The 23,241-nt window shown below is 55.7% G+C and overlaps 1 protein-coding gene across 50 annotated transcripts in view; it reads left to right on the plus strand.

The window, feature by feature from the left end:
- ZMYND8 (zinc finger MYND-type containing 8) overlaps positions 1 to 23,241 on the plus strand; it is a 106,349-nt gene that overhangs the window by 26,258 nt on the left and 56,850 nt on the right. For 28 of the 50 annotated variants that reach the window (XM_089307870.1, XM_089307871.1, XM_089307882.1 and 25 more), the window contains 5 exons: positions 8,438 to 8,586; positions 15,553 to 15,771; positions 19,492 to 19,605; positions 21,830 to 21,922; positions 23,001 to 23,088. In XM_089307870.1, the coding sequence (XP_089163996.1) occupies positions 8,438 to 8,586; positions 15,553 to 15,771; positions 19,492 to 19,605; positions 21,830 to 21,922; positions 23,001 to 23,088 (663 nt within the window). Of the gene's footprint in view, positions 1 to 206; positions 1,534 to 7,550; positions 7,671 to 8,437; positions 8,587 to 15,552; positions 16,970 to 19,491; positions 19,606 to 21,829; positions 21,923 to 23,000; positions 23,089 to 23,241 lie in introns of those variants that run through there. The other 22 variants (XM_089307878.1, XM_089307888.1, XM_089307886.1 and 19 more) reach the window with 8 other exon arrangements.

Raw genomic sequence — 23,241 nt, forward strand, 5'->3', positions numbered from 1 at the left:
CGCCCCCCCACTCCCCACCCCCCACCGTGGACCGGCACTGTGGGGCTGCCTTCATCCAGCCTCTGCCTCCCCACTCCTTCCCACCCAAGGATGTCGAGCACCCTGGGCCAGGGCAACCCGGGGCTGAAATCTTTGCTTCCCCAGTGGGAGGAGCCGAGGCCACAGGAGGAGGTCTGTCCCCTCCTGCCTGCCCAGTGCTTCAGTGGAGAATTTCTGGTCTTTACTGGTGGCTGATACTCTGGTTTCTCTTCAGACCGTATAAATCTTTCGCCTTTTACTGGTGGCTGAGAGAGGCCCGAGCCTGCCCAGGGCGTGTAGGGAACAGGGCTCTGTTCCAGGCCGCGGCTCCTCCTCCGAATCGGAGCCGCTTTATTTCCCATCTCTTCTCCGAGCCCCGGTTCCGGGCTTCCTCTCGGTGTGAACCTGCCCCCTGCTGCCGCACCCGCACCTGAACTTCCCAGAACCTGAGCCACACCGGGGTGGGGCCCCCAGACCGGCCCAGCAGCCTGAGTAACGCGAGCAGGTCTCAGCCAGCAGAGACGGCTCTGCAGCCAGCCACGCGGGCCGGGCCAAGGGCAGCCGGTTCCTCCGCATTCTCTTTGTGATATCTGGCTACATTTGCGGGAGCACCAATATGCACGCGAGCTGGACGCAGCCTGCAGGGCCTGGGCCTGCTGAGACGGGGGTGGGGGCAGTGCTGTCTTGCCGGGGTTGAGGCCCTGCCTCTCGGTGAAGTCTGAAAGCGCTTGGCATTCTTGAACCAGGAAATTCCTGTTGCGATGTTGTCGCTTTTTCCAGAGGGCCTGGTCCCAGCTGAGCCGGAGAAAGGGTCTCGGTTGCAATTGCTACTGCCTGTTGAGGGCCAAACACTGAATTCATTTGTAAATCAGCCTCTTTGCCCGAGCTGGACGCAATTTCCGTCCTGCCGGGGAGGGAGCTGCTGCGAGTTCACCTTTTACATACGAATGTGTCCTTCTCTCCTCCCCGAGAGATGTCGCGCGAGGATTAGCTCTAGGGGATCAGAGACGCTGTTCTCATTTTTAGGGGAGGTGCAGCAGAGTTAAAAGAAAATTAGAAGCAATTAGGAGGGAAATTAAAAGCACCTCCGAAATGCAGTCCGCGACCCCTCTTCTTCCCTGCCCCATCCCCGTGACCCTGGCGCTGTGGCCAGGAGTCTCCTGGTGACTTCCCTCGTCTGCTGGAGTACACGGCTCCTCGCTGCGGTGCGCCGAGGACTTGCGGCTTAGCCCAGGCGCTGTCGGGGGTGATAGATGAGAGGTGAAAGCCTGGGGACGCCTCTGCCTGCCCCATGGCACAGAGGTGACCGTGCCCTTGTCCCTCCAGGCGGCCCAGCGCGACCGAGAGCGGGGCTGGCCTGGTAAGTGGTGACTGTTAGCCTCTGCTTCTCCCTCCCCCCACCCCGGGAGAGCCGCTGGGAGCCGGAAGCAGGCCTGTCTGCCGTGGGTGAGCCTCTGCTCGCTTTTTAAACACGGCGGCTGGGCCCTCGCAGCAGCTGTGCGGTCTCCATGGCAGGTAAGTGGCCTGCCCAGCGTGGCCTGCCCCTCGCCCGCTTGCTCTGTGTCCAGCTACCTGGGACTCATGGGCAGTTTCCCCACAGGAGAGGGCCCCACCCTTTCATTCCACGGTCTCCCTTTCATTCCAGCCTGCGCGCGAGCCGGCTCAGGGTGGAAGTTCCTGTTCCCGGGCAGAGGAGCCGGCCCAGGCTGCGGACCCTGGGCCCACAGATGTTCCGCTTTTTGGAGGCCCTGGGACTCAAGCTGCTCTGCTATGTAGGGGATCCTTTGCGCTCTCCCCATCCCCCTTCCCCAGCTCCCGATTTCAGGCAATTCTGGGCTTTTGTTTCTTTATGATGTAATTGCGGGGTGGGGGAGGGAGCTGGGCTTCCTGGGGTACCCGCTTCCCAGCTCTGAGTCTTACACGCCCAATTACGGAGCCCGCTGTGCTGCTTCTGGGAGGGCCTGTTTGAGTGAGGCGTTGGGCCTGGCTGCAGGTGAGCCGGAGCCGAAGCTGCTGGACCACTCAGTGCCCACACCCGCGCCCGCCGCGCCTCTTAGTCCTGGGGGGAGAACCGGGCTTTTTACAGTTGCTGGAAACTCCGGGGTTGATTCTGCTGGCCACGTCGTCTAGGCTGGTGCTTTCTTTGGACGCTGAACCGGTGGGGTGGGTGTGCCGTGTGCCCCTGAGAAAGCGAGCCCTGGTTTTGGAGCCGGGGAGGGGTTCCGCGAATGGCTACCCCCGAGCGAGTGCTTCCTCTTGGCCAGGTCTGTGCTGGGAGTGTCATGGAATTAACCCATTCAGTCCGATGAGGAGGCCACTTTGCCTCCATCTGGTAGAACCACGAAGGCACAGGGAGGCTGGGTGGCTTCCTAAAGGCCCCACTTCCGGCAGGAGCAGAGCTGGGTTCTCCACGCGGCGTGATGCCAGGAGATCGGAGCGTGCGCCCCTGGCCTCCCTTGTCCTGGTTTGCCCAGGACCTGGCCAGCCGCTTAGAGGGTCGCCGTGTTCCTGTGGCTCCCAGGCCTGCCTGGGCCTGTTGGCCGACTCGCTCCCGTCAGGCCCGGAGGCTTGTCATCCACATCATGTGGGAAAACGCAGCCTGCAGAAACCGCCGGCTCTCAGCGGTGGCCTTTGCCCCGAGGGGCCGAGCTGGTCCCTGATGGTGTGTCATTTCCTAGCCCCCCCCCCCGCCCCCGCAGCAACGGCTCTGACTCAGGCGCCCCCCACCCCCAGCGCCTGGCGGGGAGGTACCTATGGCACCCCCCCCACCCCAGCCTGGGCAGCTCCTGGTGCCACTGGGTGACCCTGGAGAGCCAGGAGAGAATGGCGTCATCTGCCAGTGACACACACTCCCTCCCTCTCCCGCTTCCTGGAACTCCTTCTTGGGCATTCCCTGCCCCCACGCCTCGGTCTGCAGTCGAGGGGAAGTAAAGGCAGAAGATGGACAGGGTTCCGAATCCCGGGACTGTGCACTGGGCAGTCTGCCTGCTGCTCAGTGGACTGTGACACACGGTGCAGTGGATTGGGTTCAAATCCAACCCGCCACTTGGTAGCTTGGGCCAGGGCCTTAGAGGGGACCCCGTGAGAAGCGTTCTGACCAGCGCGTGGTCCAGCCAGCACCCACAGCAAAAGGAAGCAGGGTGCCCTTCAGCCAGAGGACTTCCGGGGACTGCCGAGGGGTTATTTCTGGTGGCTCACAAGACGCAGGTCTGGGAAGGATCTTGTCACATGCTCCATTCTTCCTACCCGGTAGACCTTCCTGGATCCTTAAAGTTGCAGTGCAATGTCACAAGGAGCTCCCTGCTCTGCCCAGCTGTGTGCCTGAGTCACTGCTCCATCCCCGGACTTCTCCAGGTGGGGGAGGGGACAGAGGGTCGCTGCTGGGCTCCAGATCCTGGAGGGGGGCAAGCTGAGATCAGTCTGCACTGCCCCAGGTTTATCGAAGAAAGGCGCTTAGCAAGTCTGCCTTGTCAGGATTATATCATTAAAGGAGAAAAGTGTCTGGGTGTGGCTTTGTTACTGCGACCACAACCAGGTCCTGCCCCCCCACCCCCCTCCCCAGAGGCCTTGTTCCTGCTGGGGTGGGGAGGTGGGACCGCCGACCCGCTGCCTGCCTCCCTCTCCGGCAGGCCTGGCCCAGTCTCCCCCCAGCCTTCCTTGCTGGCCCCTGCTGCCTGTTGTTTGGAATCTATTAAATTCCTGCCCCTTGGATGCAGCTGCTGAGCTCTCATTAACTCCGGGGGGAATCGGTGTGTTTGTAACACAAACAGAATTGGGCTTTTGGTCTTGTGCTGAGCCTGGGAGCTTTGGAATCCTCTTCGGTGTGGGCAGCCTTGCACCAACCCTGCCCTCCCTGCTCGCGGGCAGGGTCTCGGTTTCCCCCTTTGTTTCCCAGGGCGTGGGCTTGGGCGAAACGGTCGCTGGCTGTAAATTGCTCACAAACATTTTGATTTCTGATGGTGTCTCCTCTCTGCCTTCCGTAGCGGTGGTTTAAGCTCCTTTGGCCCGGTGCTGAATTGTTCTTGCTGGGATGTCTGAGAAGCTGCGGTAGGCTGTGGCCCCTCTTCCCAGGAAGTCGCCTCCGCATGCAGACAGCAGCGTGTGGGTCCCCGTGGCGCCTAAGGACTTGCAGCCTGGTCCCCCTCGCTGTCTCTTCCCATTGTGTAGATAAGGCACTGGAGCCCGTCCGCTGCTTGTTTCTCTCTCCAAGGCCTTGCTTCCTTGCTTGGCTTCTGCTCCCTGAGCCTCAAGCTGACCCCGGGAGAGTGGGGGGAAGCAGCCATGGGCTGCTGCGGGTGGGACACGGTTCTCCACGCTGGAAGACACACCCTAGAGCGGGGGTGGGGAACCTCCAGCGTGGTCTGGCCCTGCCAAGGCACCCATAGGTGGGAGTCGAAATTGAGTAAATCTATAGCAGGCTGGTGTTTAAGTTGATCATTTTGTGTGGCTCATGAATGATTTTTTAAAATATTTATTTATTTATTTGAAAGGCAGAGTTACAGAGAAGCAGAGAGAGAGAGAGAGAAAGAAAGGTCCTCCATCCACTGGTTCATTCCCCATTTGGCCACAACAGCTGGAGCTGCGCCAGTCCAAAGCCAGGAGCCAGGAGCTTCTTCTGGGTCTCCCACGTGGGTGCAGGGGCCCAAGCATTCGGGCCATCTTTTACTGCTATCCCAGGCCACAGCAGGGAGCTGGATTTGAAATGAGGCAGCCAGGACTCAAACTGAGGCCCAAGGACCCATGCGGGATGCCGGCACTGCAGGTGTCAGCTTTACCCGCTGCGCCACAATGCCGGCCCCCCAAATGATGGTCTTAATATCCACATGGCCTTTGGCAGGAGCCAGGCTCCTCAGCCCTGCCCTGAAGTCTCTTAGGCTGGGCACATCTCAGCCCCTGGAAAGGTTCCTAACACAGACCCCTGGCTCCCACCCAGAGTTTAGATTGTGTAGGTCTGGGGTAGGGCCTGAGAATTCGCATTTCCAGCATGGGAACCACACCTCGGGGGACCCTCGGCAGAGGAGAACTCAGCCCTAGGAGGGACCCTTGGGGTCGATGGAGCGGTGGCTGGGCTGCTGATCCACCGTGCCCTGGTTTTGACTTGGGGCTTTCTGTGTGACCGTGTTTGTGAAGGTTATGGGAATGCTTTTCAGTGTCATGGTGTTGGTGGGGGGGAGGGTGGCTAATGGGATTGAGTGGCGGGAGCTGAGGCTGACCTTGGCCCTGAGGAAGGACGGGCCCCTTCCAAAAGCTGGTGGGTTCTTTTGGAATCATAAATAAAATCCAGGAAAGCAGGTTGGCTAATAACGTTAAGATAGCATGCCGTAGGCCGGCGCCGCGGCTCAACAGGCTAATCCTCCGCCTAGTGGCGCCGGCACACCGGGTTCTAGTCCCAGTCAGGGCGCCGGATTCTGTCCTGGTTGCCCCTCTTCCAGGCCAGCTCTCTGCTGTGGCCAGGGAGTGCAGTGGAGGATGGCCCAAGTGCTTGGGCCCTTCACCCCATGGGAGACCAGGAGAAGCACCTGGCTCCTGCCATCGGATCAACGCGGTGCGCCGGCCTCAGTGCGCCAGCCGTGGCAGCCATTGGAGGGTGAACCAACGGCAAAGGAAGACCTTTCTCTCTGTTTCTCTCTCTCTCTTACTGTCCACTCTGCCTGTCCAAAAAAAAAAAAAAAAAAAAAGGATAGCATGTCGTAAGCATTCTAAGCTGTACTCCATGGCAACCGGGCAGGTCTCCGTGATAGATATGTTTTTTGCTGGTCAGCGGGCCCAGTAAGACTGCTAAGTTTTCTGCTTGGTAAGGCCTTGGCTGATGGCTACCACCATGTAACCCCGTGCAAGAGGAGCCACCCTGTGGGCTGCTGCCGCTGCCGTGTCCGGGTTACCCGTGCTGCTGCCTGATGGCCCATCTGCCGGCAGCTCCTGGTCCCCAGTCCCGCGTGCCTCCACGTGCTGACCACCAAGCCGGGGTCCCACCCACTCCACAGAGAAGCCTGGGATCACACCATGTGCTTACGTTCCCTCACTTGCTGGCAGTGTTGTCTGACTGGGCTGGCCGTGTGCCTTGCTCTTAAGCCTCCTGGTAGGGCCTTGTCCCGCCCCTGAGGGCCCGCGCCAGCTTCCTGCCAGTGCAGACCCTGGGCAGCAGAGGTGAGGGGCCACGTGCTTGGGTTGCTGCTGCCCTCGTGGTGACAGGGTTGAATTTCTGGCTTCGGGCGTCCGGGGGGTGAGCCAATGGGTGGGTACTCCCTCAACGTGTCTGTTACTCTCTGGGTCTTTCTGCCTCTCAAAAACAACAACAACAACAACAACAAAAAACCCACAAACGTGTACAGACCTGTTCTCCCAGGGCAGCTTCACGCCTTTCACAGGTACCCACGCTCTGCCGTTTGAGCACAGTTCCTGGGGAGTACCAGGGCCGCGCAGAGCAAACACCAAACTCCTCCCTGGGGGTCATAAGCCCGAGGTTATCCGGCTCCTTTATCTACATGTTTTGTGTGCCCCCCCCCCCCAACCCCCCGCCCTTCCATTGGCTCATCGCAGGCTTCGGATCATACCTGCTGCTTTTTGCAATACTCAGCTGTGTGCATACTTCGTTTTCAACTTTGATTTTGTTAGTGTCGAGGCATATGGTCAATCCAGGACGCAACGGGGCGTAGTGGAAGGTATTCCCTCTGCCACCCCCTGGGGTCTCTCCTACGTGCTTTTCTGCAAACATGAGTGCGTGTCTGTCTTTCTCAGGAGGTTGGTATCAGATCACACGTGGCGCTGGACATGTGTTGCTTTTTCAGCTTGAAGGAGAAGCTTTGTGTTGGATGCCTCTGTTCTTGAGGGCAGTAGAACGTCCCCTTGCATGGCTGTGAGCCATTATTTGTGGACACGCTGGTTGTCCCCCGTGTTGGGGACAACACACAGTGCTGCGCTGAGCCGTCTTGCACCTGCTCTGCTGCCCTGCACTGTGTACAGTGTTTCTAGGAGGACCCTGTTGGGTCATGGGTCACATGGAGTGGGATGAGGGCCCCTGTGTGAATGAGAAGAGGTTTTCTCCGGGCAATCCTGTGGACCCCTGGCCGCACGTCCTAGAGAACTTTCCAGTAACTAGCTGTCGTGTGCCTTGGAGCCGACGCTTTGGGCTCTCCCGCCCTCCAGCTTGGTGGCTGTGAGGTGATCTGGGATCTGTTGATTCCCAAGGTGCCAGAGGTTAGAATTTAATTCCCTCTCAGGTGGGCGCTCCATGTGGCACCCTGGGAGAGCTCCCTCAGGGGGCCTGGGTGCTGGGCCAGCGCTCACGGTCTTCCTTGGTTAGTCTGCAGAAGGTGCTGGAGCCTTCCATTGAAGGTAAGGCCCCGAGAGGCCTTGCCAGTGGCCCTGTTGGACTTGGAGTTTGCCATCAGCAGGTGGAGGGATGGGGAGGCCCACACATCCTGCGTGCTGGGGCCTGCCCGAGCCGTGCGGCTAGGGGAGGAGGGATGTCTTTGGGAATAGTCACTTCCGGGTTTCACATCCAGTCCTGTGCCCTGTGCTCCTGGTGGAGCCGAGCTGCCTGCTCTCCTGGTGCCTCGGGATGCGAGGGGCACCGTGCTGGCTGTCACCGGGCTCTCATCCCTAGGCCGCCGAGGCACCGGGGGTCATGGAGCAGATTCCTGTCCTTGCAGGTGAAGGTCGGCTGCGTGGTGCTGGACGTGGACCTGCGTTAATGAGATGAACGCGGTGGGGTGGGGGGGGTTGGCCAGAGTGGGGCTGGGGGGTTGAGGTAGAGGCAGTGAGAATGCTGTCTTTTTGGAGGAGGATCTCAAACACCTGCTGGGCCGAGAGAACCTTCTGGTGGGCGGGGCACACCCTTTGTACACAGGTGTGCTCTGGCCTGCCAGGCTCTGGTCTCCCACGAGGAAGTGTGCGCGCCTTCCTTGCCTTGCAGTGTCTGTCCATGGCCTACCTTCCATGGCTTCCTGCTTTTGCTGCCGGGCATGGAAGCAGAGAAGGAACGTCTCCTGGGGATAAGAAGGATCCCGAAGCCTGTGTGACATCAGCCTGGTCCTGGCATTGTGGACAAGGGGCCCAGGAGGGGAGGGTGGGGCCCGTGGCAAGACAGGAAGCACATTTCCATATAAAATGGGCATAGTTCCTGGTCTCTCTCTTTTTTTTCTTTAATAGAAGCCCAAAACTTCGATTATTAAGTGAAGTCTCCCAGTTTTTCCATTTTGGGAGTGCATTAAGATTTTACGAAAGATGTTGCTCCGGCTGGAGAAAGACTGTGACCCCTGAGACAGCGAAGGGAGAGGCGGGGGAGGAGGAGCTGGGGATGGGGCACTGGGATGGCACGGGAGGGCGCGGGTCCGTGTCCCAGTCCTCCGCACACCCTCCGTGACGGGCCGAGGCCGCCCCGACTGCTTCACAACCCGTGGTGCTGTGTCTCTTTCAGATCCTGCCTCTGCGGAAAGAACAGCCCAGAAAAGAAAGTTCCCCAGCCCTCCGCACTCCTCCAATGGCCACTCGCCACAGGATACATCCACAAGCCCCATTAAAAAGAAAAAGAAACCCGGCTTACTGAATAATAACAATAAGGAGCAGGTAACGGAGCCCCCGGGAGTGGCGGCGGCACCGGGGTGGGGGTGGGGGGACGAGGCCTGGGCGCGCTGGGTGTTTGCTTGGCACCTGCATGCGCTACTGTCGCTTGCATAGGGCAGCTCCCAGTGGGCCTAGGACCAAACCACCAGTGGGTTTTTGGATGTGTTTTGGGGGGTAGAACTGTGACCCAGATACGATAAGGATGTTGTCCCTTAGAGTTCGGAGCTTTTCTTTGGAATAATTTCCCTTTTTAAGGGTTGTTCTCCCTCTGTGGCATTGATGCCCAGCTCTGCCTGTAGGTGGTGGCGGGGCTGAAGTGTGCTCCCTGTCCGGTATCAGTTTTTCTCATCTGTAAAATGGGTCTTAGGGCTGTGATGAGAGGCAGTGCCCCAGGTAGACTTGGGTCAGTGGTCTCCATTCTTGCCCGTTGAGCACAGCCCCTGGGCAGCACGAATCTTTGCCAGACCTGGGCAGCCAGGGCTTGGTCAGAGACCACGTGGCACTTGGCTTTCAGATTCTCTAATGCAGCTGGCTGCTGTGATGAAGAGCGCGCGTGCAGCGAGTTAGCCGACTTCCAGGGAAGCTCTCCCGGCAGTGTCTGTGGCGGGAGTCTCGGGCGCCATCTTCTGTCCCGAGCACCGTTGAGTCCGAGAGGGACAGGAGGTGGCACAGGGCAGGGCTGATGCTTCCGCAGGAGGAGGGCTAGCAGCGGTTAAACGCATGGCCTGCGAGAGGTGTGTGCTCTGAGCACGAAGCTATTTTCAGTCTGAAAATTATAGAGCGAGATGCCAGCTCAGGCTTGTTCGGCTGCTGTGGGGGATTTAACCTCTCTGTGCCCGGCCTTTTCATCTGGCAGTGAGGAGAGGGGTGCTGCTCGTTCCACGGGGTTGTTTTGAAGTTGATTTTTTAAAAAAAGATTTTATGTATTTATTTAAAAGGCAGAGTCATACCACACACACGCACACAGGTCTTCCATGTGTTGGTTCACTCTCCTATGGCTGCAATGGCTGGGGCTGAGTTAGGCCAAAGCCGGGAGCCAGCAGCTCCATCTGGGTCTCCCATGTGGGTGCAGGGGCTGGCTCTAAGTCTGATGGACTTCGTCAGATTTCTTGCCCAAGATCACATGGACCGGAGTGTTGAGAGAATCTTGTTTCCAAGTTCTCTCTCTCTTTTTTTTTTTTTTGACAGGCAGAGTTATAGACAGTGAGAGAGACAGAGAGAAAGGTCTTCCTTCTGTTGGTTCACCCCCCAAATGGCCACTACGGCCGGTGTACTGCGCCAATCCAAAGCCAGGAGCCAGGTGCCTCCTCCTGGTCTCTCATGCAGGTGCAGGGCCCAGGGACTTGGGCCATCCTCCACTGCCCTCCTGGGCCACAGCAGAGAGCTGGACTGGAAGAGGGGCAACCGGGATAGAATCTGGCGCCCCAACCAGGACTAGAACCCGGGGTGCCGGCGCCACAGGCAGAGGATTAGCCAAGTGAGCCGTGGCGCCGGCCTCCAAGTTCTTAGACTCAGCATCTTGGTCCGTTTGGGTTGCTATGGTAAGAAGTTACCATAGCCGGGTGGCTTATCAACAGTGGAGACGATTTCTCCCAGCTCTGGAAGTCCATGGTCATGGGTTCTGGTGAGGGCCCTCTTCTGGTTTGCAGACAGCTGCTGCTTGCTGCATCCTCCTGTGGCAGAAGGGGTGAGGGTCTCCCTGGGGTCTCTTTCATGCAGGTACCAAGCCCATTCCTAATGCTGTGCCTTGAGCACCCAGTCACTTCCCAAGGGCCCACCTCCTCACACCATCACCTTGGATATGCAGGCCGTAGCATTCAGAGCAGTCCAGCGAGAGCTGGGAGCAGAGCTGCCCCTTTAGGACACAGGAGGTCTGTGCTCTGATTGGCCACATGCCTCACCCCTCCCTGTGGTCTCACACCGAGCCCACCTGGTCTACTCAATGCTTTTGCCTGGGGGTCTCTGGGCATTCATTTCTTTAGACTTCCCCTGTTTCCATGTCGTCCACCTCTTCCCTTTTGTTCTTCACTCTGCGTTCTCTGTGTTCCAGAAAGAAAGTCGTTCTGACCTTATAAAAACAAAGAAGCCGGGCATTCCCATGTTTAGTAGAGACCTGTGGTTACTAGTGGAGGTAGGGCATGCACTTGAAGTTTGGATTCTGTTGCACCTCTTTTGTCTGTTTTGGGAAGTGAGTACTGTTAAGAGAGGTTTTTTTCTTTTTGAAATTTTATTTATTTATTCGAGATGTAGAGTCACATGCAGAAAGAGGGAGAGACAGAGAGAGAAGAAGAGGCAGAGAGAGAAGTCTTCCATCCTCTGGTTCATCCCCCAAATGGCCACAATGGCCAGAGCTGGGCTGACCTGAAGCCAGGAGCCAGGAGCTTCTTCCAGGTCTCCCAGGCGGGTGCAGGGGCCCAAGCACTTGGGCCATCTTCTACTGCTTTCCCAGGCCATAGCAGAGAGCTGGATCGGAAGTAGAGCAGCTGAGACTCGAACCAGGGCCCGTATGGGATGCTGGCAGTGCAGCTAGAGGATTAGCCCACTATGCCATAGCGCTGGACCCTGTTAGGAGAGTTTTACAAAGAACTTTAAAAAATAGTTTATTTACTTGAGAGGCAGAATGACAGAGTGAGACAGAGGGACAGCTCTGGGGCTGCCGGCTGCTCCAGACGAGGCAGCACAGGGTGTGTGGCAGCCTGGCTGCCCCCGTCACATGGCCAGGGTGGGGCTGCCCCCAGGAGATGACCCCTTCCCTGCTGCCTGCCCTCCGCGAAGCTAATGGCCAGTGAGTCCTCAGCCCAGGGCTGGGCGCTGTTTCCTGCACGCCTGGCAGGAGAGCGAGAGCTGCTGCGAAGGCTGATGGACTCATGCAGGTGACCCGCCTGGCCTGTGTAGAGCTGGGGCTTGTGGACTCCCTGTGTGCATGGCTGGAGCACCTGTTCTCTGGTTGATGTAGGCCGGGGCCGGCAGCTACAGCCTGTGTGCCGGATGTGCTTGGAGTCTGGTTTTTTATAAAGTTTTATTGGCACACGGCCCATCCCTTCCTGTGCATATGATCTGTTACTGCACTGCAGTGGTCCACTTATTTGACTGTTTCCTCTCCTTAAGAAAAAGGTTGCTGGCTCCTTAGTTTCAGGTGTCCAGAAACAGGCCCTTTCCCTGTTCTGTGAAGCCCGCCTGTGTGTGGGGGCAGCCGGGCAGTGAGAACACCTGTGTCATAGCCTGTGTGTGTGTCCCTTGCAAGCACAGGTGGCGACCTGTCGGCCTCACTGGCCGGCCGGGAACACAGTCCTAACTCATTTTTCCTGAAGTTGGCTTTTCCTCTTTGAAATGTCCACATTTGTTATCAGATTGCGTTCCTGGCGAAACACTGATAAACAGCAGACAAGGGAGGTAGCTGTCTAGGAGGTGAGCCAGGCAGCCGGTCTGTAGCCACAGGAACTGTTGCCCGCGCCGGGGGGACCCTCCCAGGAGTCTGCAGTGGCCTGGCACTCCCGGGATGCCACACCAGGGACACCCCCCCCCCCCACCAGCCTCCACACCTGGCCTCCTGGCGTGGGGGTGGGCCGGGGGATGGGGGAGGCAGGGATGGGCTCGTGGGGAGCCAACGCTGAAGGATCAATAGCCGGCTTCTAGTAGAGAGGCCCCGAGAAGCTCGGTTAGGGAGATGCGCTCTCCCTGTCACAGTTGATTCTCCCACTTGCCTTTAGGTCTTAATGACTCTGCCTGTCCTGTTATTGACCTAATGAAAGGCAGGTGCCGGAAGTAGGACTTCCTGCCATCTTACAGGAACCACAGGAGCACCCCAGAAAAGCCCCGACCTCCCTCCACCTTGCAGTGGGGGTTTCTTCCCACGCCCAGGTCCCTCTGGGACTCCTTGCCCCTACCATAACCTTGGGCTGGAGTTTTCCTGAACACACAACCAACCCATAGGAGCAGATCTCAGGGCCGCTTCCCCCGCAAGGGGGCGCTAGCAGCATCACCAGACGTGTTTGTTGTGCGGTTGTAGGTGCATGGGGGTGGCTCTGGCCCGGGCCCCGCGCACGACTGCTCCCACAGCTGTTTGCTGGCCCGCGCGTCTCTCAGGTTGAGAGCCCTGCTGCTGGCCCGCCCGTGGGGTTTCCAGTTTATTTGCTCATTTCCCCCTCTGACGCTCTGCCTTACGCCGAGCTCTGTGGAACACAGACCGGATCTCTGGGGCTCTCACTGAATCATGAGGCTCTTGGTGGCGTCAGGTGTCAGCCTGTGCGGGGTGCGGGGAAGAGAGAGGGCCGGCGGGGGAGCTTGCCCTGGGCCTGGAGGCCACAGAAGTCTCTGTACGGGAGCATTCCCGTCTGTGGAAGGAGGCAGGCCGTGTCTGCCCCGGCGCCTCCCTGGGTGCGAGTCGGGTGGATACAGCAGGACAGGCTGCCCGTGTCACGTGGCCGGAGCAGGCAGCAGCGAGGGTTTCCCCTGGAAGCCGAGTCGGCTGCTCTATTTTAAAAGGTGAACTGAAACGGGGAAGTGATGGCACTTGCCAGACTTAGCTGTTCGCTTGGGAGGCGTGACAGTGGGGCTGCTAAGGACTGGTCCTCAAGGCTGGCCGAGTAAGCATCTGTGAGGCCTGTTGTCCGCGAGGGTGGACATTGGAGAATGTTAAATGTTCCTAAGAAAAGCTGGGAAGGGCGGCAGCATTGTGGCGCGGTGGGTAAAGCCACTGCCTGCGATGCCTTCATCCTGTATGGGTGCTGGTTCAAGCCCTGGTTGCTCCACTTGCGATCCAGCTCCCTAATGATGGCTTGGAAAAAGCAGCAGAACATGGTCCAAGTGCTTGGGCCTCTGCACCCACGTGGGAGGCCTGGATGAAGCTCCTGGCTCCCGCCTGACCCAGCCCTGGCTGTTGTGGCCACCTGGGGTATGAACAAGCAGCTAGAAGATCTGGTCTCTCTGTCTCTCCCTTTCTCCTTTTTCTCTATAACTCTGCCTTTCAAATAGATAAGTAAATCTCAGAAAAGGTAGGAAGAAGACATGTGGCCCTTCCAGCGAAAAGACTGCTTACCTTCTCCGGTGGCCAGTGAAATAAAGCAGGGGCAAGTGTGGTGGTGCAACAAGTTAAGCCACTGTGTGGGATGCTCACGTCCCATATCAGAGTGTTGTGTGAGCCCCAGCTACTCTGTTTCTGATCTAGCTTCCTGCTAGTGTGCCTGTGAAGTCAGCAAATAATGGCTTGAATGCTTGGGCTCTTGCCACCCATGTGGGAGACCTGGATGGAGTTCCTGACTCATGACTTCAGCCTGGTCCAGCCCTGGCTGTTGTGGGCATTGGGAGACTAAATCAGCAGATGGAAGATCTCTCGCTCTCGCTCTCTCTGTCTCTGTTTCTCTGTCACTCTACTTTTCACATGACTAAATAAATGTAGAAGTGTTAAGCCAGGACTAAAACTGATGTTACTTAGAATTAATGCAGTTACTAATAATATGGCCTTTATCTTAGGCCTAGTCTTAAAGACTCTTCCATTTACTTGAAAGTCACTGTTACAGAGACAGATCTTCACCGGCTGGTTCACCCCTCATATGGCTGCAACGCCTGGGACTGGATGAGGCTGAAACCAGGGGCTTCATCTGGATCTCTCGCGTGGGTGACAGGGGCCCAAGCACTTGGGCCATGTTCTGCTGCTTTTCCCAAGCCATCATTAGGGAGCTGGATCGGAAGTGGAGCAACCAGGGCTTGAACCAGAACTCATCTGGGACATCAGAGTTGCAGGTGGCGGCCTCACCTGCTGTGCCACAACACTGGCTGTTTAAAGATTTATTGATTTGAAAGGCAGAATGACAGAGAGAGGGAGAGAGATCCTTCATGCACTGTCTCATTCCCTAAAGGGCCATAACGTCCAGGGCTGGTCCAAAACAGAAGCCAGGAGCCCAGAACTCCACCTGGATCTCCCTGTGGGTGGCAGGGGCCTGAGTCCATGGACCATCTTCTGCTGCCTCCACAGGTGCAGCAGCGGTGCTGGCTCCTAAATGGGATAGCCAGGACTTGAACCACTGCTCCCGTATGGGGTGCTGGGTGGCCTCTCTCAACCCACTGGGCCACAACGCCAACACCCACTCAGGTTTCTGATGTTTTCCTACTGAGTCAGGTTCTTCTGAGTGGTGTTACGTGTTTGGAGTTTGGCTTTGCTGTGTTCTGTAGCACTTGATTGGAGAAATGTTTTCCCTGACGTGCTGGGACAGGAGGGAGTCTGGCTGGCTGCCATGGATCCCTCACCAGGTCCATCTTAACATTGCTCTGAGTGAGAGATCCGGCTGCCGGGCAGCACAGGGTCCCCCACATTCTGGAGTCTGAATAAGCATGAGCACTTCATGCGCTGGAGGCTTGGAAGAGAGATGTCTGTGTTTTTGGTGACTCAGATCCAGGTGCTTTGTTCTCCAAATGCCTGTTGTTGAAAAACTCCCAGGCCAGTTGCCATACTTCTAGCGGCTTTGCAATTTTGGACTTCCATCTCCTGGGCTTTAACTGTGTTTGCAACGTTAGTCATGGTGGTACGGTGTTAAGGCATCCGTGGGGTCATCCCACTTAATCGCAGCTCAGTACCGTGATGCTGGGTAATTTTTGTCTCCATTTTACAGATGAGAAAACTGATACTGAGAGGTTAGGAGACACGGCCAAGGCCATGCTGCAGCTGGTTCCTGTAGAGGGAAAATTAGAGCCCCAGGGCGCCCGGGTTGTAGCTACTATGTTACCCTGCTGGGGCTGTCACTTAGATTCCAGCTTTCAGTCTGTGGCCTCCCAAGGTAGAAAGAAGCTCTGTGTTACTTAGCCACCTGTTAATGCCTGGGTAGTAGAGGAACCCCCAGTCCGCTTGACGTTTGAATGCATTTGTGAAACGTTGTAATTTGCGCTTGCTGTTACTGATGTACTTGTTCAGATTCCTGTTGAGAATGCACATTTGTTTTGAAACCGCACCTGTCTTTCTTGCCTACATTTCAGTCAGAGCTAAGACATGGTCCGTTTTACTATATGAAGCAGCCACTCACCACAGACCCTGTTGATGTTGTACCGCAGGACGGACGGAATGATTTCTACTGCTGGGTTTGTCACCGGGAAGGCCAAGTCCTTTGCTGTGAGCTCTGTCCCCGGGTTTATCACGCTAAGTGTCTGAGACTGACATCGGAACCAGAGGGGGACTGGTTTTGTCCTGAATGTGAGGTTAGTTCCTGATGAATGAATGCGTTACCTGCCTCATTTCCTCTTCTTTCTCTTTTTTTCCTTTGAGTTTTAATTTTTCAAATAATCCAGATACAGGGAAAAGAGACTTTTTTTTTGCCTCCCATCCGCTCTGTCCCAGTCACCTCCTTTTTGGACAGACATCTGCAGCGGCCTCGACGTGGGAGACAGTGGCGTCCAGGATTGAATTCTGTGCTTCACGGGTCTTCGGGTCGCTGGGAGATCTGCAGCCGTCTCTGGTTCTACATTGAATGCCCTGGGAGTTAACAAGCAGATCAGCAACAGCTCACACGGTTTGCAACTCTCTGCTCGTTTTCGTCTTTTTGGGTGCTTTTTTCTCCTGCATCATTCGCATCCTCTGCTGGAGCCCAGCTGGGAAGACCGGTTTTGGTTGTGAGTTCCATGTGGTGACCATCTGACCGCGGCTTTTGCCGAGCAAGGATCACTCCCGTGCCTGTTGGGTGCTGGGAATTCGACAGTGTACAAAAACGGGCTTGGATCATTTTGCTTGTGTCAGCAGAAAAGGATGTGAATAAGTAAAACAACAGAATAAAGTTATGTGTAATGAATTTGAAGAAAAGTGCCCTGGAGACCCCGAGTGGAGGATGGGAAGAGCAAGTTGGGGCGTGCAGGATGTGTCCTTCCTTCAGCACACAAGGCGCGGAAGTCCTCGCTGAGCGCTGACGCCGGGGAGGGCAGGGTGAGCCCTGCAGCCACTGGGGAGACTTCGCAGGCAGCGGGAGCTGCAGCTACGGGGCTGGCGGCAGCAGTGTCCTGGGCATCCTGGAGGCAGCCGACGTGCTCCGTTTGCGGCCAAGCCTGAACGCTCTCCATTAAGCCAGGGACGAGAGCTGCTACCCTCCCGAGGCGCCTTCAGGTCTTGACGACTCCCAGCCATTAGGCGTCTCTAAGCCGCTTACAACAAGAAGCCGCCTACGAAAGTGTTTCATGGGAAAAGTCTTCTGGATTCCAAAGCACTTTGGAAATTCAATCTTAAATGAGGAAGCTGTGTGTGGAGTGCAAAGACCATGTGCTGTCTTTGTGATACCGTCTGTACGGGAAGAAGAGGTTATGATGTCACTCGCGAAGATGATGACGTTGAAATGGTGTCTTGCCTGTGAAATGGCAAGAGATGGCAGCTGGTTCTCTTGGCGTCACTCTCAACAGAGACATTTGCAGGGTAACACTGGGCCCAGCAGTGCCTTGCTCTGGGTTCAAAGCCTGACCTCATTCTACTGCGTTTGGTGTGGGAGGTGGAGCCTGCACCGTTTTCTTTTGCCCTGACCGTCTCTTCCCTGGTGTTTAAAGATGTTGCAACAAAGGTAGTGGCTCCACGTGTCGGAGGCAACCAGAGGTGGGGCCAGCTGGCGTTTGTTCGGAACCCAGCTCTCGTCTCCTTGTTGAGGGCCTGGGTCCCCCAGTGCCGTAGAGGCTGCTGAGGGCTCCGGCGACATGGGTAGATGAGCCCGAGTCTTGCTTCTCACGTGTCCTGTCATCAAGCAGGAGGCTTTTTAAAAAAATTTTTAAAAGATGATTTATTTATCTGAAAGGCAGAATTACAGAGAGAGGAAGGAGGAGAAGGAGAAAGAGGAGGAGGAGGAAGGAGAGAGAGAGAGAGAGAGATTTTCCATCTGCTGGTTCATTCCCCAAATGGCTGCAGCAGACAGAGCTGGGCCAGGCTGAACCCAGGAGCCTGGAACTTCTTCCAGGTCTCCCACGTGGGCACAGGGCCCAAGCCTTTTGGCCATCTTCAGCTGTTTTCTCAGGCGCATTGGCAGGGAGCTGAATTGGAAGTGGAGCAGCCAGGTCTTGAACTGGTGCTCATATGGGATTCTGTTGTCACAGGCAGATGCTTAATCTGCTGTACCACGACAGCCCCAAGAGATTTTTTGATTCATTTGAAAGGCAGAGTTAGAGAGGGAGGGAGGGACACAGAAGGATCTTCCAGCCGGTGGTTTACTCCCCAAAAAGCAGAATGGCTGGGGCTGGGCTGGGCTGAAGCCAGGAGCCAGGAGTTGTGGGTGCAGGGGTCCAAGTAGTTGGGCCGTCTTCCACTGCTTTCCCAGGCACATTAGCAGGGAGCTGGATTGGAAGTGGAGCAGCCGGGACTTGAACCGATGCCCACATGGGATGCTGGCATCACAGACAGCAGCTGAATCTGCTGTGCAGCGATGCAGGCACCAGGCAGGTGGATTTCACCTGCCAGCCTCCTGCTCCTGTCGATTTGCCCTTGGACTTAGTGGGCAGCGTTGGGGCACCAGTCCCTGTGCAGAAAAGGCTTCTGGAGTACTCGCCTGTCACTTTTAAGTGTTGTGGGAACCGCAGGCACTGGCAGGCAGCAGGGAGGGGAGGGAGAGTTGTGACTTGCAGCCTGGGGTTTGCCTTGGATAGCTAGCCGGACACAGACTGCAATTCAAGCAGGTAGGTGTTGTGTGTCTGCGACTCAGGGCCCCACGTTGCTTCCAGGGGAGGCCGGCAACACGGGCCATGAGAGGGTTCGGCCCTGGTAGCTCAGCTGTGAGGCCCTTGCATCCCCCACTCTTTCTGCTTCTGAGCACCTGTCAGCCGACCACACACAGCGGGGAGCTCCCTTTGGAGGTTCCGGAGATGGAATGGGACTGGGATCCAGGTCCATTGGAGCAAACTCTGCTCAGCTTTCCCTCTACAGGTGGCTAGGGAGCACTTGCTGGCGTTGCCAGGGTTGAACAGTTTTGTTGTTGCTGTTACTGAGAGCCCTTGCGAAGCCCTGGGATTCCGAGCCAGGTTTTCATAGCACAGCCTGGTTTCAGCCATTTTTCTGAATCCGCTTTGATGGGAATTTGTCTTAGGAAATAACTTTCATGGCCCATGACATAAACATACTCCCTTTTAAAAATGATTTATTTTATTTGCTTGAAAGGCAGACTCAACAGAGAGAGAGGGAGAGTTAGGTCTTCCAAACGCTGCTTCACTCCCCAGATGGCCACACGGCTGGGGCTGGGCTGGACGGAAGCCAGGAAGTTAGAACTGCATCCAGGTCTCCCACAGGGGTGGAAGGGGCCCAGGCACTTTGGCTGTGCTCTGCTGCTTTCCCAGGTGCACTCGCAGGGAGCTGGATTGGAAGTGGAGCCGCTGGGACTCCCAGCTGGTGCACATTTGCAATGCCGGCCTCACTGGCAGTGGCTTAACCTGCTGTGCCACAGCACTGGCCCCGGTAGACAGAATGTTGTGAGTGGAGTTCACATCAGTGGCGATGGAGAACGAGGTCATAGCCCATGCCGGTCCACTGCATTTCCCTGGATTCTTTCTACAGGGTAGTCTGTCTCTTTCCTTTCTGATAGTCCAGAGCCCTAGGTGGTTGAGATGAGTGGTCGATCAGTGTTCACCGTCAGTGCCTGTCTTAGCCCCTGCCTGAATCCCAGGGTTTTAACACTGGCAGAATTCAGGGCCCTGTCTTAGATGCACACCTCTCTCAGGTCCTGTCACCCTCAGGAGTGAAAATGCTTCCTGTGATGATGGTACCTGAATTGATGTGCTTTTTATAGCTTTACCCGCCAAGTCCGTTTGGGGCCGGTAGATTGGGGTCCTCGCTCATTGGATGGGAATTGCTTGCTAATGGGTGAGTTTCCTGGCGCAAAAACCAAAAAGAAGGTGGCAAGGGAAGTGAGGCTGTGGATACTAACGTTTCCTAACTGCTTATTTGTCTATGATTTTGACTTGTAGAAAATTACAGTAGCAGAGTGCATCGAGACCCAGAGCAAAGCCATGACAATGCTTACCATTGAACAGTTATCCTACCTGCTCAAGTTTGCCATTCAGAAAATGAAACAGCCAGGGGTAAGAAGAAAGTTCCTCTCGTTCTAAACTCCGTGAAAACGGTGGCTGGGTTTGTCCTGTCGACCTCTTGCCTGCTCCGAGCTCCTCCGTGGGCTTTCTTGTGGGTCCAGGTCCAGACACCCGTAGTCAAACACGAGCTTCGCAATGGCAGCCACTGCGTCTTGGTTGTGAGCTCTCTGTGTCACGAAACGAGTTTCCCAGGACTTGCCAAGCAGCGGAAGCTTGGCGGGGTTATTCCGATTGGTTGTGAAAGGAGCCCTCATCCCTCTGGGCGGGTTGCAGCGGCTCAGCTGCGTAGAGCCCCAGCTCTGCTGATGGAGCCTGCACGTGAGACACAGCTGGCGAGAGGCAGTTCCTCCACTCCTGAGAGGGGCTTTGAGGTGCAGGCTGTGCCCGGTAAGGGAACGCCACGTGTGAAAGCAAGGTGGCCTCTTCCGATGGGCAGGTGTGTGGCTCACGGTGCTGGCCCACCTGAGGTCTGAGTACCATGGCCACTGTGTTTCGTATGTTTATTATGGAAAATACCTTGTGTTTTTTTTTTTAAAGATTTATTTTATTTGAAAGGCAGAGTTACACAGAGGCAAAGGCTCAGAGATAGAGAGAGAGAGAGAGAGAGAGAGAAGTCTTCCATCTGCTGGTTCACTTCCCAGATGGCTGCAATGGCTGGAGCTGGGCCAGTCTGAATCCAAGAGCCAGGAGCTTCTTCCAGGTCTCCCATGTGGGTGCAGGGGCCCAAGGACTCGGGCCATCTTCTGCTGCTTTCCCAGGCCACAGCAGAGAGCTGGATCGGAAGTGGAGCAGCTGGGACTCAAACTGGTGCCCGTAAGGGATGCCAACACTACAGGCGGTGGCTTTACCTGCTACGCCGCAGTGCCGGCCCCTCTCAGATTAAGTTCTGAAATTTAATGCCATGATGCCAATTGGATATTGTTAAAATGGGACCTTATTTGTCTAACCAAACAATTATTGGAAGCGAAAATATGTAGCCTCAAAACAGTTAAAAAAATCCAAAAATTTTTTTCTGCTATAATGATTTTGAAAGGCAGAGTGATGAGTTGGAGGGGTAGAAAGAGAGAGAGAGATCTTCTGTCTGCTGGTTTACTCTTCAAGTGGCCCCAATAGCCAGGTCTGGTCCAGGCTAAAGTCAGGAGCTGGGAACTCTGCCAGGTCTCCCACATGGGTGGCAGGGGTTCAAGTTCTTGAGCCATTATCGGCTACACTCTCAGGCAGGTTAGTAGGAGGGTGGATTGGAAGCAGAGTAGCCAGGACTCTTAATTGGCGCTCTGATACGGTTTGCCGGCGTCCCAAGCAGTGGCTTAACCTGCTGTACCGTATCGCTGGTCCCAACTATTATGATTTTTATGTTCAGTGACAAGGAATACTTCTGTTTTTTGAAGCTTAATTTTCATTTGCTAACGACTGTGTATAAAAGACTGGGTCCTGTAACTTGTCAACACTGTAGAATTAGAAAGCAAAGAGAAAAATCGAAGAGAACAATAATTTCTCATGTACATTGTTTGATGTGAAATCAATGAGGGCAGAGACTTGCTGGTTTTACAGTGGCTAGTCTTCCATTCTGGTAAGAGTGCTTGGATGACTGCAGATAAGCCCTTCAGATGTATTACTGTAATTTTAATGAAGTATTTTAGATTTTTTTTATTGATGGGCACACAACCAGCATTCTACAAACTGGGCCTTGCGTTTTGACCTGATTCTAGTAGGGCTTAAGAAAATGGATCAAAATGAAAAATGTTTGTAGTCTCTCTCTATTTAAGGTAACTTGGCTTCTCAAAGGAGTAGCAGAATACCACTCCCTAAGCTTTATCCCCCCTTGGCACCCAAGGAGCTGTCTCTTCTGTGTCGTCTTCAGCTGCAGCCAAGTGTCACCCTCCAGCTGGTTTTGGTTAACGACATCTGCAGGGTACAGACGGGTCCAGGTTTCATAGTATAGTCGTGTATTGTCAGTCTTGGAGTGGAGTGGACCTATTACATTGGGTCCTATTGAAAATAAAATGCAAAACCCAAATGCAGCTGGGCCCCCGAGTTTCAATAACCAGTCAACAGTAGAAAGTGGACCCGACTTGGAGCTCCCAGCGTTACCCTTTGTGGAAGCTTCTAGACCCGTCTTGTCTGAAGAGTTGTCATCAGTTCTGCGCCCTCTGGGCGTCCGTGGTGGGCTTCCACAGCAGTGACGGGTTTTGCCTGTGTATCTTCTCTTCTGCAGACAGACGCGTTTCAGAAGCCCGTGCCCTTGGAGCAGCACCCTGACTATGCGGAATACATTTTCCATCCCATGGACCTTTGCACCTTGGAAAAGGTTGGCGTCCATCCGAGGGCCTCCGCGTTAGAGCCCACAGTTCCCGAGATGACTCGGCAGCCTCCGCCACCTCCCAGGCTGCTACCCAAGCTAGATTATTTCTCCGCATTTCCCCGCTCCGAACTCTCGATCCCCTGACTTCTCCCCTCCGTACTGTAGCCTTCCCCCACGGATGGCAGTGGAGTGTGAACACTCACTGACGATGCTGCTGCGAGTGATTCTAGCTTTTCGCCCACAAGAGTCGTAGTTCTCGAGAATTAGCGATGTGATTGATGGGTGCCTCCCCTCTCTTCTCTGTCTGTCGGAGGTGCTAATGAGAACAGCAGGAGGAAGAAGAGAAAATTAAGTGTCTGGGAAATCTCTGAATTAGCAATAAAGATGTGGCTTCTTAGAGCTTGGCGTACTCTTCTGTTAAGGATATTTCTTTAATGCCTGAAGGTGTTTTTAAAAATTCATGCCAACATTCCAGGATGAACAAAATCAACTTACATTGTAGATTGTGCGTATCGGAGCTGATTTTCAGACTGTGGTAGCAACACAATATAGGTAATAAAAACCACCCATGAGGAGGCAGCATTGTTTCACATTCACCTTCACTGCCAGCCCCCAAGCAGTGAATAATCCCAGCAGGTTTTACTCATGGTGGAGTGGGCGAGGGAAGGCAGTCTACAAAGGCAGGGCTGGAACCTTCGCTTCATCAGCCGACAGCTTTGGAACGGAGGGGGGCTCCTTAACTTACCTCCGTGTCGCCTTCCGTGGAGTGGGGCTGATGAGCAGGACTGCACTGAGCTAACAGTCGGCTTGGCCTGTGCAGACCACGTGGCTACGAAAAGCCACGCAGGGTCCATCAGAGGGAGCTGCCTGGTACGTGGCAGCAGCCCCCGGTGAAGCAGATCACGTTAGTGTGGTGGGTCAGTGAGGTAGGGTTAGAGACCTCCAAAACAGTGGCCTCTCGAGCCCCGGGTGAGAGCATGAGCGAGGTAGGCACAGGCCTGCTAACCACATCGCCTGGGGTGCGGGGGTCTTGCCGGGGCTGGTGCTGACTCCGGGGGTGACGCTCTGTGGCTTTTCTTCCCAGAATGCTAAGAAGAAAATGTACGGCTGCACGGAAGCCTTCCTGGCGGATGCCAAGTGGATCTTACACAATTGCATCATTTATAATGGGGGTGAGTGGCCGCGCCGGCGACCGAGGGTGTGCGCGTCGTCTGTGCCGTGCGCGTTGTCTGTGCCGTGTGTTCCACGTTCTCCCCGCCTTTGGAAAAAGCAGGCTGCTGCTTGCGTGTCTCAGAGCGAGGACTGAGAACAGTGTTCCTGGATTG

This window comes from Oryctolagus cuniculus, chromosome 11 (genome assembly GCF_051225735.1).
Source record: "Oryctolagus cuniculus isolate XC-2025 breed Fujian yellow rabbit chromosome 11, ASM5122573v1, whole genome shotgun sequence".
Lineage (NCBI taxonomy): Eukaryota > Metazoa > Chordata > Mammalia > Lagomorpha > Leporidae > Oryctolagus > Oryctolagus cuniculus.